This window comes from Stegodyphus dumicola, chromosome 5 (genome assembly GCF_044657685.1).
Source record: "Stegodyphus dumicola isolate Sdum_Otavi_A_Nest chromosome 5, ASM4465768v1".
In the NCBI taxonomy this organism is placed as follows: domain Eukaryota; kingdom Metazoa; phylum Arthropoda; class Arachnida; order Araneae; family Eresidae; genus Stegodyphus; species Stegodyphus dumicola.
In genome coordinates this window covers 205816541-205837690 of record NC_140772.1, presented here as the reverse complement: position 1 = coordinate 205837690, position 21150 = coordinate 205816541, and the positions used below count along the sequence as shown (strand labels likewise).

The following is a 21150-nucleotide window of genomic DNA, read 5'->3' as shown; positions in this document are numbered from 1 at the left end:
AGCATAGGCTGCCATTCTACAAAACATCCCAAAACCTCTTTCACTCGATACTGCGGACGATAGCAGCAGTTATTGACAAACATGAAGGCAACACTCAGTGCTGATTTTCTTGTCTTCCTCACATGTATTTCAAGTCAATTAACACTGATACTATGTGTAATCTCTGAAGTAAATATGGTTTTGATATCTCTTGTCCTTCTTTGTGTCGCTTTTTGAATGGCAAACACTGTAGCTTATGAGTTGAAGGTTTTTAAAAATGTGAATACGCAATATTTAAAATTTTTATTCTTTGTAAGAATTATGTTAATTTTATTAACATTTAAATTTTGAGTTAAACTTCCTTTCCTATCGATTCTTAATTTCAACGGCCAGAACGTAGTTTTAGAATCATGTCTTAATGCTAATGAGGAAGAGCGGTATTTAACCGCAAAGCTCTACAGTCTTAGCGAGAGAGATACCAGATATTTTGGCTGCACGCATCCGCCTTTTTAGGCTACTCTCTCGTAAGCTATTATTAGCTCAGCCGTACCTTAGGCCCTTGATAGCTTTGCAGTCAATTAGCGTTAAGGGGCCAATTTTGTTAGAATTTTGATAGTTTCGGCTATATCTCTTTAGTTAAGATTAGTTTAATTCTTAGTCTCTTAAGTTCAAGCCCAAGTGTCGGCTTTATTGTACAACTTCAAGATGAAGTTCTGTTACACTTGATTGGAATAATAAAGTGTTATTTCACCCTTCTATCCTGTTGTTTCTTGTCACACGAATTCAAGCGGTTATTCGCTTACTAGTCACTTTATTCTTCACTTTCAACCGTAACCTAGAAATACACAGTGGAGAATCCTACATCTTCACAGAAGCCAGTGAAAAATTTATTGGTTTGCATCATGAAAATTCATATCAGTCTTGCTTTTCATTTTAAATTAAGAGTTCATAGTTGGATCAGTATTGACCTGCTGGGGATCGATAAAATCTTAAAGGGGGGCAATAATGATCAAGGGATTATTAGCCGAATAAACATTGGCAGTTGATCGGCATAATAAAGATTCCAAAACTGATAATTAATTACTTGTTGATATAAATCTGTATCATGGAGTAATAAAGAAACCATGTAAAATAAATATTGGGGATGAAACACAATAAATTATTTAATATATTTTAAAAGTTGCTATTTTTTTAAATATAATTTTTTTTACACAATAAGGGCAATATAAAAAGTAAAATGCAAAACCACATAACAACATAGTATTTAAAAAGAAAAAATAGAATGGAGATTGGAAAATGAGAAGCAGACTAAATCCTTTTGAACAAAATGTTTTGAAATCTAAACAATATATGCATATATAAAGAAAATTGCCTCAGTACGCTAAGTGCAGCTGTCTTATTAATTGAAATCAAACTTTTGTTCAATTCGAATCTCAGAATTTGTGTATACAGTCAAAAGTCTTTAATCCGGACTCGTCGGGACTTCGGCGATTCTGGATTATCGATTTTTCCGGATTATAGATCATCAGTTTAAATCTGGTTAGATGGCATGCAGAAATTCTAAAATTAAAAATATGAAACTGTAATTTATAAAATAATGAGTAATTATGATCTAAAGGGTATCAAAATTTACAAAAAAAAAAAAAAGCTTAATATTTATTTGTTTACTTTTTTAAACATTTCTTTCAACGCGCGCATGCGTTAAGCATACATTACACATAGCCGAAATTAGAAAATTGCAACCAGAAAACTATTTGATTTGTATTCGTGATATTTATAATGACGAGGAATTTGATTTAAATCATATCAAAGACGGAGTACATCGAGATGAAGTACTACATTTAGTAAGGAATTATAAGCTGAATAAAATAAAAACATCTGCCCTGAGGATAACAAAAGTGCTGACAGATCAACTTCCAGTTCATTGCGCATTGCGACGTCCCCACCCCCCGCGCAGAGCAGCGTGAAATTAATAAACAGATTTCGGAACGATTAGATAAACAAAGAATATGCCTTTATCCATTTTTTGCAGCAATTCCACTTTTTGTTTGATGGACATCAAAGCATACTTTTGTTTTGTAGATCCTTTGGGAGCTCCAGCATTGGAAATTCTATTTGATATAATCGAAAGTTCAAGCTTACTTTTATAAAATTGCTTTTATAAAATTTACAGTCTGCAAAAAATAATAAGCCGGATCCAATTCGAAGATTAAGGAACAACGCAATCATCAACATTAACTGAAACAGATGATTAGATAATTTTAGCTTATACCGTCCGTTATACATTAAACGCGCACGCGAAAACGTATTCTGCGCTTGCGCACACCCATATGCGCAGTCGTAAAGGTCTTGCACGCACGCATAAACGCCTATGTGCATGCGTGAACACAGCGCATGCGCAGAAAGATTTTAGCTTTGAGGTCCGGATTATAGATCATTCCGAATTATGGGTGTCCGAATTAACGACTTTTGACTGTATTTGGAAAATAAAAAAATGTTAATATAAAATTAATTGTATAAATCTAATAAACCATTTTTCCCAAACTTCTAATACTTAATATAATTTTTGTTTTGAAATTATTTATCTGCTACTATTTGTATTATGATTACATTGTATATTACAGTCAAAAGTCGTTAATTCGGACACTCATAATCCGGACCTCAAAGCTAAAAACTTTCTGCACATGCGCCGCATTGACACATGCACATAGGCGTTTAAGCGTGCGCATAAGACCTTTACGACTATGCATATGCGTGTGTGCAAGCTCAGAATACGTTTTCACATGTGCGTTTAATGTATAACGGACAGTATAAGCTAAAATTATCTAATTTATCTGTTTCAGTTAATGTTTATGATTGCGTTGTTCCTTAATCTTCGAATTGGATGCGGCTTATTATTTTTTGCAGACTGTAAATTTTATAAAAGCAATTTTATAAAAGTAAACTTGAACTTTCGATTATGTCAAATAGAATTTCCGATGCTGGACTCCCAAAGGATCTACAAAACGAAAATGAAGCAACTTAAACAACTTACATTGAAAGAAATGTTTAATAAAGTAAGCAAATAAATATTAAGCTTTTTTTTTTTGTTGTAAATTTTGATACCCTTTAGATCATAATTGTTCTTTATTTCATAAATTACGGTTTCATATTTTTAATTTTAGAATTTCTGCATGCCATCTTACGAGATTTAAACTGATGATCTATAATCCAGAAAAATCGATAATCCGGAATCGCCGAAGTCCCGACGAGTCCGGATTAACGACTTTTGACTGTATAAAGAAAAATAAAAGAGGATCAATGGAAAAAAAATTTCGTTAAAAGGGTTTAATGCAAGAAAAAAGGTTTGGAATCCCTGTTTTAAAGAGCATAATCTTTTGTATTATTCATCTTCAGAGATGAAAAATTATTTGTGAATAATTATTATTTTGTTTTTAATAGTTTGTAAAAGTTGCATTGTGAAATACCTACAAACTACCAAATACTGTCCAATGTGCAATGTCAAAGTACATGAAACTCAGCCATTGTTGAATTTAAAGATAGATAGAACTCTTCAAGACATTGTATATAAAGTTGTACCAGGCCTGTGGGATAGTAAGTATTGTTAAATATTTATTACAGTACTAAATTTATATGAATTTTCAATTACAGTATATGCTAAGTAAAAATGGTTAATAAATTGTCATAAAATGCTGTGTTAATTAAATATAAAATAGTGTAATTTATCCAACTGTAAAAAATCTTTTTATTTTGAGCAATGTCCACAAAATTAGAAAGACAACAAATAAAATACTAAAAATAATGAATATTTTTAATGCGTTAAGAAGACTTTTTGTGTTAAGTTACCTGTAGTAGTTTGGACACTTTTCTATATTTTTTTTTCTGCACATGCTTTAAATTGTTGAAGCTCAATGAATTATTTAGTGAATTTACATTTACATATAAAATCTGGATTTAAGAGAAGTCCTTAAACTGTTTCTTCATTTGTTCCACATAAATTTAAACATGCAATTTTTAAAAATTCATTTCACATTTGTGAATGTTTTCTCCATTAAAAGTCAATAGACTGTTTACCTTCCTTTTACATGCATATCTAGTACAATTATCATAGTTATTTCAAGCATGAAATGCCTTACAATCCAGTAAAGAAATAAAGTACCTCTAGAAGTAGAAAGAGTTGTGTAATAAGAATTACCTATATTGAGTAAGGCTGAGTAGGCATAAAAATACTGTCTAGTTATACCAACTTTTCACTACATTAAATGCATCTGAGTATCCAGAGAGGTTTCATTAAATGCAAGTACTTAATAAACCATTCGAAAACTTGCCAATAGCTGTCTTCTTGTACATAACTCTTTGCTTTTTACAGATGTTTTGTTAATAGGATTTTTTACATTTCTTAACTGAGTGCTTTAGTGAAGAGGGTGCATAGGAGAGTGCAAAGGAATTGCAAAGTTGCAAATGTTATCTGCATTTTTACTTCTAGGCAAACCACAATGGTTAGAAATACACTGAAGAATTTTTCCTCTGCCAGAATATACGAGAATGTGAGTAATTACTTAACAATCATACTCAGTGGCTGAAGGATGCAAGTGGTAATTTTGTCAAGATTTGGACTGCAGTTTGAGAATCTATCAAGAGGATAAATTTTTGTTCTGATCTTTTAAGCCTCTTTGAGTTGCCAGGTAAACTATGGAGATTTCTCTGTTAAAATGACCGGTACCCAAACTTTGAGGTCTTTAAATTGAAAAATTTAGAGAAAATTCTTGCACCAGTTTTATTCTTAGTTTATTCTGCACGGCTATTTTTATAGATATGCATCCAATCATTAATATGATAACTTTCCTGGATGGTAGTAAAAGCAATAAATTTAAGTTCATTTTGTGAAGATGTATTTTCAGGAACCAGGAAAACAAGGTCAAGTTTATATTTGGCCTGAAATGTTTATGCTTAAGTCTTGGAATATTCGATGATTCCCTATGCTTATAGAACTCAGATAACAAAATGTATTGAGTCTTCAATCTTAAATTGCCTGTACAGTAAGCAAACCAAAAATTTGCCTTATATAGCAATTTTTTCCAAGAGACAAAGTCAATGATTGATGATACAACACCAGATTTACATTACCATTGCAAGGATGTGTTTCAACATTGCAGTACTAGTAATAAAATGCTGAGCTTTGTTTTGAGCATCATGAATTTTTATAATGTGCTTTCAGAGCCAATGATAAGAATTTTAGCACCATAATCAGACCTGAAATATAAAGGAGTAAGAGGTTGTAATTTAAGCTTTTTTGTGCTGCTATCTTTTTCATTGTCACAGGTCTTATAAGTAGAATTAGACAATTTGAAATATAGTTATTTTAGAAACCTGTTTATTCCATTTCAGCTTCATTAAGAGTAATGTCTAGATGTTTTATATTATCAGATCTCTGCAGGTGTTCATTTTTATATCTTAGATTAATTTGTTAATTTTAGCTACTTATTACCATATTCATATGCTTGCTGTGTATCGATGTTAATAAGATTCCTATTATTAAATTCTTCAGAATGTGACTTTGGTAATATATTTGTGTAGTGGCTCTCTTTCACTAAAACTAGATTTATACACAGGGATGGAAATTTCACTCACTGTGACTAATTGTACTGATCAAATTCAATAAACTCAATTGTACAGTAAGGTGAAATTTCTTTCCATATAATTGTCATATTGGATTAGATGAAACTCAAATTGGTGCCAATTTCACTCTTCAAGAAAAGATAAATAAATATCAATAATTATCTATAAAATTATTGATATCTATGAAATGTATCTATATTATTAATTGAATTATCTAAATTATTAATAATTATCTACGAACATTTCAGTCAAAGGCTAAATTTTGCCTGATTTTAATTATTTTAAAATACTGTGTTTCACTTTCATGTTGTTTTCATGTTCTTTGTTTTTACTTATTTCCGTGATTCTTGAATTTTTCACCCCCCTTTTTTAATGTTAAATGTCTTCTATAAGTTCCACAATATTAGTTTACTTCTCAGTACCTCACATATAGCTTTCTTAAAAATAGTAATTGTTGAATAATTGGCCTTAAAAATCACGAAAACCTTTATATCAAGTTCTGAAACTGGTCTCATGAAAATGCAAAATTACATTTCTTACAGGATCATGCATTTGTTTTTCAATTTAAGATTGCTGAGATATTATCTAAAAGAAGAAACTAAAATCTAAGATAATTCTATTCAAAATATCCTTTGATTGACTGAAATAAACAGAGATTTAGTGGATAAATACTGCCATCTTCTTTTCTATTATAAAATTGTGTACTTAGAGCATCCTAAATCCATTGCAAACTGTCTGAACACTTGTAACATCACTGCTGTAAAATGAAGAGGTTTGAAAAATATTCCATTATATGAGTAAAAAGTAATATATCCTGGTCTTTTATTAAATTATATGCAAAATACATCTTTCCCATTTGTTAATATCAAACATAATAAAGGTTATGTTCAGAATTGGACAAGCTTTGTTTTTATGTAAGCTCAATTGTTTCATGATAAATCGGTTTAGTTTTGTAAAGAATGATATAAATTTGCTGTTATTTATGTATTTTTTCCTCGTATTTTTTGGAAAAAAGGGATAAACTCTTGAATCTACTTAGAACATCATGCAGTGCAGCATTTTGAAACTTGTAGATCTTGGCATTAAGGACAGCTTGTTAATGAGTAAGATGTTATTTAAAAATAGATAAATATTGGCAAGGCAATCTGAAATATTAATATAAGTGATTGATTTAAGTTTTTTATATGCTGTATTTGAAATCTGTGTCTCTTGCATTTTCTAAATAAAAAACGATTTGTTTCTTTGAACATTCGCCAGAATGATTGACGCTGCTGCAGTGACATCTGTGCTAGCTTTCATGGTTGGCAGGATTTTGTATTTGGATACAGTGTTTTACTTTCATATGTTTAAGGTACATGAAAATAAATCAGCTTCTATGTCTGAAATGCCTTTTATTGCAATAACAATTTTCATTTTCACTCATCAAAGAAAAATGCATAAATAAAATTGAAATTTTCTGGCTTATCACTGAAACGTTATAGTGTTTAGTATATGGGTCAAAGATAAACTCTTCCAGGAAGACTTCTTAAGATTAATTAAGCAGTTAGCTATAGCCAGTCGCATAATTAGGAAGCAGAACATATAAAATACTACTAAGCACATTTTTTAATTAAGTTGTTATCTTTGTGAGTTTATCTTAAATGTCTCCCTGAAAGAGTTTCTCTCTCACCCATATACCAAACAAGTTTTGGGACATCAAAAATCAATTTTAAATAACTTAAATACTTTATTTAGTATAATTAAAATCATAAATATATACTATATTGATAACAGTTTATGATCTGTATTTTCAACAGTCATGTGCCTGTTTATTCAGGTTCTCTTTTATCCTGTGAGCTTTCGTCCATGTGGGTATTTGCAACATAGTGTTTTATCGAGTGGGCTTTTGTCAGGGAATTCCCTAAATATTGCATTTCTGATCTTATGAAGCTGTTATCATTGAAATTCATCTGGTTCTTTGGAACTCTTGAAAAAAAAAAAAAATGTCCAAAGTACTTTTCATGACTGTATTTGTTTGTATTATATGAAGAGTTTTCAAGTTAAAATTATTTTATGGGATGTTTAGAAATAGTGGCTAGAGCTTTTATTTTCTAATTGATCTTAAACATGCACTTCTAATTTAAGCTTCTCCAAATATTAAAAAAAGATTTTGTGATAAAAACAGTTTCAGCACTCTTTATATGAAATGTTCAGTAAATACCCCATAAAACAAAAAACTCAGCTACAAGGTGTTTATTATACTTTGTACTATTATGTGTAAGATTTAGCACAGATATTTATAAAAGAAGTTACTGATTTGGAGCAGTGTTTGGTGCCTAATACTGATAAAAATCTAGCATTATTGAACCAAAGTGACTGAATGGCAATAAAAAATAAGTGGCTAATTTTGAAAATTAATAATTCCATGTTAAATAAAGCAGCAGTCATCATAAACCATTAATTATTAATATCACCATTAATTTTGCATACAAAGATGTAGAATTTTTATTTAAACTTATTAGAAGTCTAATGGGTGCTTTTAAATTGAACTTCCTGCACTATGAGGACCGCACTATAATAAGTTAGATTTTGTTTTTATGGAACTCTCACAGTGCAATCTTTCATAGAATTATCTACCTTAGTTCAAGAAATTTTGATTTTCAATATTCATTTTTTAAGGAAATGAAATTTGTGGAATGCTCTGTGTAATACTTGTTCAAGGATTTTGATAATCATTTTTCATGATCCTTCTGTTCAGTTTTATTTCATATGCACTCTTGCCATGTATATGTAATTCATTCAGAATTACGTTTTTATTATTTAATTTTCAATTTATAAATTACTGTTATAAAATGTTCATTAGAAATTTCTTCATACCTTCAGATGAGATGAAGAGGCGTCAAGATTTTGAAAAAATGAGAGGTTTGAAGAGATGTGATGATGAAGGTAAATAAATATTAACATTTATATGATATATAATTTTTATGATCACAATAATTTATATATGTATGCATACAAACACTGAAAATTGACATGAGTTACTATAGATTTTTTTTTTTTTTTTTTTTTTTTAAGTTCTTGTAGTATTGCATGATTTAGGAGCATATGTTTTAAAAATTATCAGAGAAAATACTTTTAGAAAAATTGCTGTTTATTTTTCCTTATTCTGTATTATATAGTAGATTACAAAGATTTTCTTTTAATTTAGTTTATTGTAGCTCATATTATCATTTCCCAAAAATTTTCCAAAAATGAATTTTGGGGAGAATGGTAGTTCCTGGTAGTGTTCCTAGTTGGAGTTTAATTTAGTATTGAGCAGTGTAGTAAGTTGTCAGGAAAGAAATAACAAAAATGTGCTAGTGTGGCACCAAAAAAGCATAACAGAGCTTTAATGTAAGAGAACTGAATATTTTTATGACTGTTTTCATTCATTTTTTTCCCCTCCGTAATTTACTGGAATCAGTACTTGCTATAGTGACTGCTAATTAGTGACTTTTCACTACAGCAAGTGCAAAAAGCTCCCAGTAGATGTGAATGCATTAAACCCATTTTCGCTTCAGTTATCTGTAATCTTTTTGTTTGTGAGTTTTTGCTGTAATCTTTTTGTTTGTGAGGATGCAAGTGATCCATTACATTGTCATGGCTTAATTTAATTGGGAAGCACTCACATTTCTAAAATGCTGAACTGTTAAAAAAAACTTTTTTGGAAGTTGTGTTAAAATAATATTTAATTAATATTGACTGGTTATGTATTAAGTAACATTATAACTCAAACTGTAGATTTTACATTCTGCATCACAATAAAATTGGTCTCTCTATTTCTTGTTTTTGGCAGCATGAAGAAAAATATTACTAGTTTATTGCCTTTTTTTCCTTTTGTGCTAATTAAAATATGGTATTTGATAAATTCATAGTTTATATACATTTTTTGTTCAAAATCTGCTGAGATATCAGTTTTTGCCCCTGCAAAAGTTTAATCTAATTAAATCTCTTTAGTGATCTATATACTTCTTTGTGTTTATATTGTGTGGAAATATAAGTGGTATTGTGAATTATTTCATGTTTGAATGTGTATGCATAAACTTTATTTCTGACATATGAACAAAATAGGGATCAAAAGAGATTTCTAATAAATAGAGCTGCTAATAAGTAGATAACTTGATAATAAATCTGTACCTCATTAGCACCATGATAAAACCAAAAATTTGCAGACAATAGAAAGTGATTATGGAACATGATCAGATGGTAAAGGTAACACGATCATGCAATTTCTTGTGTACAGGTTGTTCCGTCTTTTTGGTAGATAGGTGGCGCTCTTGATGCGCGCCGATGAAAAATATATCACTTGACGCTTGAACATGAAGAATGACGCATGTCATATTTATTTGATGCTTGATTATGTTTCATGGCCGCTATAGGTGGAAGTAATATAAGTAATATAAGTTTATCGTTAATAAATGTTATTTCTATGTTCTGTGAACTCTTGAAATTTTGATTTGAAATTCTAATGCTCTCCCAACCTTGACTCCTGAAACGAAACGATCTTTGAATTTATGACTCATGAAGAGAGACACCACACATTTTTTTGGGGGGTCTGAAACCCGCGAAAAGGGGAATTACCTTTTGAAAGGTAAGACTTTTGATTCATTTGTTCTTGGTATCGATCTTTGAAAACGAAACATAATGGATGATTTAGCAAAAGAGAAAAAGAAACGTGCTATTGTACGTAGTAAAGTTACTACACTTCTAAATAAACTTGAGAAATTATTATCGGAAGCATTAAGTAAAGAACATGTAGAAGATCTAAATTCATCATATGAATTGTTAATTGAAAACCATGAGAAACTTAAAACTCTTGACTCAAAGATCGATGCTCTCATAATTGATGAAAAAGAATATAACGAACTACTTGTATGTGAAGAGTATGATGAAAAAATTATAACGTTTAAAGCTAAGATTGTTAGTAAAGTAAAGAAAATTAACAGTAATGAAGTTGTTGAAAGAAGTATAATTGCAACTAGTAATGGTATTAGTAGTACTCTGAATGGTAATAATGTTGTTACAAGTAGTGCTTCAGTAAAGTTACCTAAATTAAATATTGAAAAATTTGCTGGTGATCCCAGTAAATGGCTCGAATTCTTTATTTCGTATGATAATGCTATTCATTCTAATCCAAGTTTATCTAAAATAGATAAGTTTACATATTTGAAAAGTTTATTATCTGGTTCAGCATATAATTGTGTTTCTGGTTATGCTTTATCTGAAGAAAATTATGATCTATGCATTAAAAGTTTAGAAGAGAGGTTTGGTCGTAAAGATGTTATTATATCAAAATTCATGCAGATGTTGTTACAGTTAGAATAAGTTAAAAGTTCTTCAAATGTTTTTGAGTTAAGAAAGCTCTATGATCAGTTACAAATCTGCGTTAGAAATTTAAGTAGTTTAGATGTTACTAGCGGTTCATACGGACAGTTATTGAACCCAATAATTCTTAAATTGTTACCTGAAGATTTAGCTCTTGAATTCCATAGAAGAACATCTAACCAAAATATAGAAGTAAGTGAATTAATAGAGTTCATTAAAATCGAAACTGAATGCCGAGAAGCAAGTATTTTGATTAATAGCTCAAAAGGTAATAAATACACAGGGGTTAATCCTAAACAAGGGTTCAAAAATTATAAAGTCAAATCACAAGCTTCTGCTTTTAACACATCGGTAAAAATGTTTTGCGTATTCTGCAAATCAAACGAACATACATCTGCCGGATGTTTGAAATTTTCCAACGAACAAAAACGAAAGAAATTGAAACATGAAGGTCGCTGTTACAGATGCTTTCTAAAACATTTGTCGGCGTTTTGTCAGTCAAAAATACAACCATGCGAAAATTGTAACGAGAAAAATCATAATAAACTTTTCTGCCGTTTGAAATCGAAAGAAATGGAAGATGTTAACTCCGCAGATATGCAAAATAAAACTTTAGTATCTACTTCCCACTGTAACACTCTAAAACCTGAAAATAGTGTTCTTTTACAGACATGTTCTGTTATTGCTCAAAGCAAAAATAAATCGAGAATCGTAAGATTATTAATTGATTCAGGTAGTGAACGAAACTTCATCACCCACAAGTTAGCGCGCGATTTGGAATTGCAAGTCATTAGAAAAGAATTTCTAACAATTTATTCGTTTGGAAATCAGCGCGGTAACTTGCAAGAATTTGATGTATATAGTCTAAAAATAAAAAATAAAAACGATGATCGCTGCCTTATTGTAGAAGCTATAGGGATAGAATTAATATCATCAATAGAATTCCAGCCGCCATCAACATGTCAAAACATTAAAGAATTTATGACTAAAAAAGGTTTGGAACTTTCGGATACAAGTCCTGTTAATGAGAACATAAATATTCTGCTTGGCGCGGAGCATTTCTGGTATATACAAACAGGAAGTAATTCAATGACAAATGATGGTTTGTTTATAGTACTGACCATATTTGGATACACAGTGATGGGTAAAGTAAAAAATAATAATACTCGAATTAATGCGTTGTTTTTATCTGCCGTTGAAGGAAACACATTTGATTTGCAGTCATTTTGGAAATTGGATTCGATAGGAATTGAAAATGAAAACAAAACATTTTCGGAAACTTATTTGGATACTATTAAGCATTTTAACGACAGTTTAAAATTTAATAACGGCAGGTACGAAACAAAACTCTTTTGGAAGGACAATAAATCACAACTCGCTGATAATTTTTTCGTTGCTAAACAACGATTTCTAGGACTAAAGCATAAATTAAAGGGAAATGATTTCCTATATAATGAATATGATAATATAATTAGAGAACAAGTTGAAAGGGGGATTGTTGAACAATGTAAGTTTGTTGAAAATGAACCTAACTGTTATTATATGCCTCATAGGCCCGTTATACGTGAAGGAAAAGTAACAACAAGAATAAGAATAGTTTATGATGCCTCTTCTAAGTCTGAAGGAGCTAAATCGTTAAATGAATGTTTGATATCAGGCCCTAATTTAAATCCTAACTTGTTGGATATAATTTTAAAATTTCGCGTACATAAAGTTGCATTTTGTGCAGACATAGAGAAGGCTTTTCACCAAATTCAAATTGATAGTGAAGATAGAAAATTTTTAAGGTTCTTGTGGTTTGATCATTCTTACGACGATAGTGACAATAGTTTAGGCTTTAAGGTTTTCCGAATGTGCCGAGTGCCGTTTGGAATGACAACAAGTCCGTTTATTTTGTCCGCCACTATCAAACATCATATTAAGGGTTATGAAAAGAAATATAGCAAAGCTGTTGATATGTTAAATAAGTTCTTATATGTTGATGACCTTATCCATGGAGCAGACTCTGTTGAAGAAGTTTTCTCATTATCAACTGATGCAGTTAAAATTCTTCAAGACGCTGGTATGAACTTAACAAAATTTGAATCAAATTCCGTATCTTTAAAAAATCATTGGCAAGATATTGGTTTAATTAATAAGGAAGATAATTTGGATAAGAAAACGTTAAAGGTGCTGGGAATAATTTGGGATTTGGATGAGGACACATTGAAATTAGATGTACAAGAACTTTTACAACCAGTTGACTGGAAACACGTTACGAAGCGAAAGGTATTACAGATTGTGGCAAAAATTTATGACCCAGTTGGATTCATTGCACCCTTTGTTATCAGAATAAAATTCTTATTACAAGAGTTATGGGAATTGGGTATTGATTGGGACACAATTTTGCCCAGCTATTTGAGTGAAAAATTTAAAACCTGGTACTTTGAAATTGAAGTTATTCTCAACTTGTGTATTCCTAGAAAATACATATTAAATTATGAATGTGTAAATTTCGATAAAATAGAGCTTTTTGTTTTTTGTGACGCCAGCCTCAAGGGATATGGAGCTGTTGCATATTTTCGTTATCCTGATTCTTGCTGTGCGTCTTTTGTTCTTTCAAAGAGCCGTGTATCCCCACTTAAAAAATTAACCTTGCCTTGTTTAGAACTTATGGGAGCCATTATTGCCGCAAGAATAGTTAAATATTTAAGGGAATTATTTAATATCCAAGAAGATAATGTATTTTGTTTTAGTGACTCTAAAATTGTTCTTCACTGGATCAGGGGTACCGCTGATAAGTGGAAACCCTTTGTTGCTAATCATGTACGTGAAATACAAGATGTTGTATCACCTTCGCAATGGAAATACTGTAAGGGAAATGACAATCCGGCTGACATAGTTTCACGTGGATTAAGAGCTTCTGATCTAGTGGGAAATAAACTTTGGTTCAGTGGACCAGTGTGGTTAAAAGAGAAAATTTTACCTTCATCATCTTTTGATCCTTTGATCGAGCCTATGGTGGAAGAGGTACAGGTAGAACAGCGTCAAACTACTGTATGTTCTGTTATTAGCCAAGAGGCTGAATTTGAATTGACATCCAGGTTTTCATCCTGGAAAAAATTGAAACGCGTAACTGCATGGTGTTTAAGATTCTGCCACAATATTAAACCTACATCTTTAAAACTCAAGGGTTTTTTAACAGTTCAAGAATTGGATAAGGCAAGCAATTTGATTTTTAAAATCATGCAAAATTCCGAATTTAGAGAAGAAATTAGACTTTTGAAAGCAGGGAAGAAATTGAATCTCAGCAGTAAAATCCTGAAATTAAATCCTTTTCTTGATAGAGAAGAAATCCTTAGAGTCGGTGGTAGACTCTGTAACTCGAATCTTTCAGAAAACACAAAGTATCCAATCATTCTTCCCAAAAGTCACCAAGTTACTGAATTGATAGCCAAACACTTTCACGAAGTGAACCTTCACGGAGGAGCCACATTAACATTATCTGTTCTGCGACAGAAATATTGGATCGTTAATGGCCGAGAAATTGTAAGAAAAATAATTTGGAAATGTATAAAATGTTTTAAAAATCGAACAAGCACATCCAGTCAGATAATGGGCGACCTACCTGCTTCTCGCGTATTGCCGGATAGAACATTCTCGAATACAGGACTAGATTTTGCAGGCCCCTTTTTAATTAAAGCTAGGAAAGGAAGAGGAGGAACGAGATATAAATGTTACGTTTGCCTTTACATATGTTTCACCACAAAGGCCATTCACCTAGAAGTGGTCAGTGATCTAACAACTGAAGCATTCCTAGCATCTCTGAAAAGATTTGTGTCACGCAGAGGAAAACCCAAGAAAATCTTTTCCGATAGAGGAACCAACTTTGTTGGGGCTGATCGAGAATTAAGAAGATACATAGCTACACTTTCCTCTGACGAAGCATTTCAAAACTACCTGAGCGGTGAAAATATTCAGTGGATCTTCAATCCTCCTGCTGCCACTCACTTTGGAGGCCTTTGGGAGGCTGGAGTGAAACAAATGAAGATTCACTTAAAGCGGACTATTGGTACCCAGGTTCTGACATACGAAGAATTTCACACCTTAATTACTCAGATCGAGGCATGTTTGAATTCAAGGCCAATAGTTTCCATCTCATCTGACCCTGAAGATTTTAATCCTTTAACACCTGGACATTTCCTAATTGGGACTACATTAACAGCAATTCCTGAACCTGATCTTACAAATAATAAGCTAACCCCTGCTGAAAGATGGAAACTGACACAGCAAATTTTCCAGAGCTTTTGGAAACGTTGGTCTAGAGATTATCTTTCACAATTACAAAGGCGTACCAAATGGTTGAGGGATAAACCAAATTTAGCCCTCAATGACTTAGTCTTGATAAAGGACGAAAATTTGCCTCCATTAAAGTGGCGACTTGGACGAGTAATTGAACTATATCCTGGTGCTGATGGAAAAGTTCGTGTTGTGAAACTAAAAACTTTATTGGGTGAAATGAAGCGTCCTATACATAAACTTTCCCACTTACCATTGAGTGAATAAGACTCTAAAAAAAAAAAACATTAATTGTATATTCATAATTTGTGTCTTTATTATTATTATTAATTCAATTATGTTTCAGATTCAGAGAATGGACCACAATTGTGGATTATGGTAATTTAGCAGTTTCATTATTTTGTTTTCCTTCTAGAGATTGTAAGTATGTTTTATTTGCAAAATTTTGTGCTAAATTTAATGTTGTTATTGAATTTAAATTTGTCATTATGCATTTTTATTTTATATGATATACTGTTGAACTTTTGGAAAACTTGTTTAAATCTAAAATTGAAGATCTTTATAATAATGTTGTAATAAACCAATGTTCATCGGGGCGGAGTATGTTCCGTCTTTTTGGTAGATAGGTGGCGCTCTTGATGCACGCCGAGGAAAAATATATCACTTGACGCTTGAACATGAAGAATGACGCATGTCATATTTATTTGATGCTTGATTATGTTTCATGGCCGCTATAGGCGGAAGTAATATAAGTAATATAAGTTTATCGTTAATAAATGTTATTTCTATGTACTGTGAACTCTTGAAATTTTGATTTGAAATTCTAATGCTCTCCCAACCTTGACTCCTGAAACGAAATGATCTTTGAATTTATGACTCATGAAGAGAGAGACCATACATTTTTCTGAAAGCTGCTCAGTACACTCCCTGTCAGCCTCCGTATCGAATGACGCGCGCCATTCTTTTGGTTTATAGAATTAAACTCTTGCTTGATCTGTGTACATATTTATCCCCTTAGAATTACCGCCAGAGCGGACCACACACTACGGCCTATGAGGAACATTTTTCTGAAGGCTGTTCAGTAATGTTCCTCATAGGCCGTAGTGTGTGGTCCACTCTGGCGGTAATTCTAAGGGGATAAATATGTACACAGATCAAGCAAGAGTTTAATTCTATAAACCAAAAGAATGGCGCGCGTCATTCGATACGGAAGCTGAGAGGGAGTGTACTCAGCAGCTTTCAGAAAAATGTATGGTCTCTCTCTTCAGGAGTCAAGGTTGGGAGAGCATTAGAATTTCAAATCAAAATTTCAAGAGTTCACAGAACATAGAAATAACATTTTTTAACGATAAACTTATAATACTTATATTACTTCCGCCTATAGCGGCCATGAAACATAATCAAGCATCAAATAAATATGACATGCGTCATTCTTCATGTTCAAGCGTCAAGTGATATATTTTTCATCGGCGCGCATCAAGAGCGCCACCTATCTACCAAAAAGACGGAACATACTCCGCCCCGATGAACATTGGTTCATTACAACATTATTATAAAGATCTTCAATTTTAGATTTAAACAAGTTTTCCAAAAGTTCAACAGTATATCATATAAAATAAAAATGCATAATGACAAATTTAAATTCAATAACAACATTAAATTTAGCACTATGGTCCGTCGAGCCGGAAGCTGAGAGGGAGTGTACTGAGCAGCTTTCAGAAAAATGTATGGTCTCTCTCTTCATGAGTCATAAATTCAAAGATCGTTTCGTTTTAGGAGTCAAGGTTGGGAGAGCATTAGAATTATGACTCATGAAGAGAGAGACCATACATTTTTCTGAAAGCTGCTCAGTACACTCCCTCTCAGCCTCCGGCTCGACGGACCACAGGTACCTTACACCATTTACACAAAAGACACTTATTCAACATGGATCTGAAGAATTGGCATCCCTTTATGATATAAAACTTTGCTGTAATTTAACCTAAAATAGCTACAATTCGAACACGAGGCAGTGTGGTATGAGACTATACAATCCCGAACTCACTATATTTATCTTTATAAGATAACAGCTATGTTTTCTCCGAAATATGTTTCGGAATATAGAATGAACTATGAAATATAGAATGTTTTTCTCTGAAATTAAGATTTGAGAGTTGAAGTCTGCCCTTTAAATGCAGAAGACCATATATATCTAGTTCTGGGTTAAGTGAATAAATTGTAGATGTCTTCTTATCTGGGAATTTTCCACTTGAAAGGTGCTACATACTTCAAAGGTTCCCCTAGAATCTCTTTTTTAAAGTGTTTTGTTGTGTACCTTTAATCCAGTAGAGCTCAGCTCCCATTACGCATGCTGTAATCCAATACATTACTCAATTGGTTGAATGTAGTAATGCATAAGTTTCTACGACTTGAAGAGAAACTTGAAGGAAATGTTTTCTCCTTTGTTTTGTTCTGAACACTCCTCGTCGATTTTTATCTGTTCAAACAACTTGAAAGTGTTCTGGCCAAACACTTTCAGGTTGAGAGAACCCTGCAACGAAAGGAAACTTCTCAGTAGGTTAATGGCACTCTCCTCAAGATTAATAAATTAGAAGGGTTTTCTTTCCCACACCAGTAAAAACCGCCATTCAGGATCCTTGACTGAATCTCAGGAACCCTGTTTAACACAGAGGACTTCCAGTTTCTGGCACATCCCTTTATCCAGTAAATTGGCTATCACTCTAAAAAAATGTTTGATAGCACAGTTCAAGAAATTAATCTGCCAAATACTTAGACAATTTGGCAGCCACTAAAGCAGCCATCAATTCCAAACAAGGAAGAGCTATAGTTTTAAGTGGAGTCACGTAACCCTTTGCAGCAATGAAATTTGTGCAAATGAGATTTTTTGAAGCAAGATATCCTATTGTGCAATACACTTTAGGGCTAGCATCAGTGAATACATGGAGACTAACATTAGATTTTTCACCAACTACCAAAATATTTTCTTGAAAAAGGAAAACCCATGAGCACCTCAGCTTGTCAGCAAATTCAGTCCTTATTTATTTTTAATGGAAGAGTATCATCCTAGTTCACACCCAATGTCTTTATTTTTTGTGAAGATTTTCGTCAGAAAAAGTTAAAACAAAGAATAAACATTGGCCACTGTTTGGAGAATAGTTCTTTTTGTGTCCTCAGCTGAGGTATATGATAGTTTTCCTAAACACTCTCAATTCAGTTTGATCTTGTCTGTATTGGGGTTCCAGATCATGCCCCAAAATTTTGTCTCATTTAGTATTTCTACTTTATAACCCCTATAAATCCATCAGGAATTAAATTCCTTGGAATTGACCTTAATTTTCTGATTCTTCTCAGCGTCTGTAAAAATCTTAATCCCATCTAATGGTAATCAGCATGCATCTTTAACAGTGTCTTCACCGTAACACAAATCGTTTATGTACAAAGAGGAATCTAACGTTTCATAACCTTCCGGATTTGTGCTTTTATATCTTTAGTGTGTAATTTTATCATCATTGCTGGGCTACTATAAATTACAATTGGACTATTAAAATCGCTGGACTACAACAAAGTGCGGATGGAAGAAATATGAATCTTAAAACTTTATATTCTTCTTCACTATCTGTGAACCAAACAAATTTTAAATAATCCCTATCCTTCTCTAAGATCCATATCATTAAAAAGGCCTTAGCTATATCTCTGCTGAAACCAATTTCATATTTGCAAACTTTTAAAATTATGTCCAAAACCATTGGGGACAAACTAGAATTCTAGAAAATCATTTAAGGATTTTACACTTTAACCTTTGCTACTTCAGAATTATTTTCTAACCGTTCTGCTTCCGATTTCCATAATAAGCCAACATATTATCTATTACCTTCAACCCGTATCCTCTTCCAAAGTTCTCAATTTTTTCTCTTTCTTCATTAAAAATCACTGAATCATTGGTAATGTCCATCAGATCTTAAGGCCTTAGTACTCTCAATGAATCTGTTATGCAAGAAGAAAAGTTCACTGTTGTAGTGTTTTAAGAAAACATTCAATTATCTTAATCTTTAAAGACAACTGGGACCCACCAAATAGTGGAAATTACATAAGTTTCCTTCCCTTCTGACTCTTTGCCTCCCTTACAGTTTTCCAGTAATAATCAACACCTATCAAAATTTGAACACTTCTGTTAACTAAACAAGTGATTCGCAATCTACAGTCATTCATCATTTTCAGTGTTTGTTTTAACAGCACAGTCATTTGCGCAGCTGTAATGGTGTCTGTGATGAGGCAGCTAATTTTTATTTTGTTCTTTTGCTTCATGTCCAAAGTATAAAATTCAACAAGTTTTTATGTCTTAGGTGCTGCTCATTTTATTCCGAAAGAATAAACAGACAGGGTTTATTTGCCAACAAAGTTTCATTTCTTAACTACACTAATATGAACAAAATGTCGTATATGTTTCACATATTCACTCTGATTGGTCAGCGCTTATCCCAAGTTGGGATAAAGTTGAAAACTTCAAACTTTATGCAGAGCCCTAAACCAGATTTTGTGATGTAGCACAGACTGGTTGCCTGGCGACGCAGCTGAGCTTAAACCACTTATGCCCTTTATACCATCATCTGAACTCAGCTTTATATGTCAGCAAATATGGTGTGTGTGTGTGTGTGTATATATATATATATAGAGCGAGAGAAAGAGAATATAGCTAAATCACTTTGTTTTGATGAAATTTTTATTGATTTTACTGTAAAATTTGATTAGTAGTGTGCTAATTTCTTGTTTTCTAACAGTTTAGTGATATATTGCATTTCTTACATAATTCTGTATTAATTACCTAATAATTTTTTTATATATTCTATTTCATGCATAATTTTGTGTATTTTAAAGGTTCTGTTGATAGTATTTTGGAAGAAATTGATGATTCTTCTGTTTCTAACCAGCATTACTTTTTGCATGATGAACTTATACATATTTGCCTGCAGCCATCTGAGTAAGACAAATTATCCTTTATTTTAAAATAAGTACAACAATAGTACGTTTAAAAGAGAGTTTTGAGCTTACTCTTGTAATCTTATTTTTCCCCACCTGTTCTTTAGAAATGGCTCTAATTGTAAAGGACCAAAACAACCTCTTCAGAAATTTGTAAGATGCTCAGTCAGAGCACAAGTCTTTCACTTGAAAAAACTTATCAAGAAAATCTGGCCTCATGTTTCAAATAGAGAAGTAAGCCATGTAGTTCCTTTTTCAGTTATAGAATTTGTTATAAATTATTTTACTCAGCATGCACTTGTATTTAATAAAATGTATGATTATTACACAAAAAATATTACATTTGTATTACACAAAAAAGTAAGTAGTATTATGTAGTAATTCATAATTGTTTTAACTAAATATATTCTTTTAAGGAATTTTAATCTGTTTATTATCAAATGTATTTTTAGATTGTAAGGCCTTTAATGTATGACTCTCCTAATGTTTCCTATTTTGTAATATATATGACACTTGTTATTTTCAGATTAATATATATTATCTCATTTATTACTTATTATTATGTTAGATTTCTGATCTTTTTACTTTCATAAATAACATTTGATCACCATAGAGAAGTGCTTATATCTTAAGTATAGAAACATAAAGAGGACAAACTGTATGCATTGAACTGAAATTTTGTAAATATCAGAATATGAAGTTGAAATTTTATTAATATCAGAATATGAAGTAATATATTAAGAAAAAGTCCTCAGTCTTCTTACATATTAAAATTTTGAGAGTTAAATTTACCTTCATTGAATTTTTTAAATATTGGATAATTTTGAATTTAAAGTTTTATGACAAACTTGCAGACCAGTGGCTGAGAGTTTGAGAAAACCAGTTCTTTTTTTTTCCAGATTGGTTTCTGATTGCCAAACAGGTTTTCGCTTTTTTTTTTTTTTTTAAAATTTA

At 31.8% G+C, this 21150-nt stretch overlaps 1 protein-coding gene across 1 annotated transcript in view; it reads left to right on the top strand.

Annotated features, from left to right (window-relative positions):
- Nucleotides 1–21150, top strand: part of LOC118201391 (polycomb group RING finger protein 1-like) — a 59114-nt gene that overhangs the window by 16979 nt on the left and 20985 nt on the right. Inside the window, exons 3-6 of the mRNA XM_035373496.2 lie at nt 3421–3573; nt 8461–8523; nt 20095–20197; nt 20304–20430. Of these exons, the coding sequence (XP_035229387.1) occupies nt 3421–3573; nt 8461–8523; nt 20095–20197; nt 20304–20430 (446 nt within the window). The remainder of the gene's footprint in view (nt 1–3420; nt 3574–8460; nt 8524–20094; nt 20198–20303; nt 20431–21150) is intronic.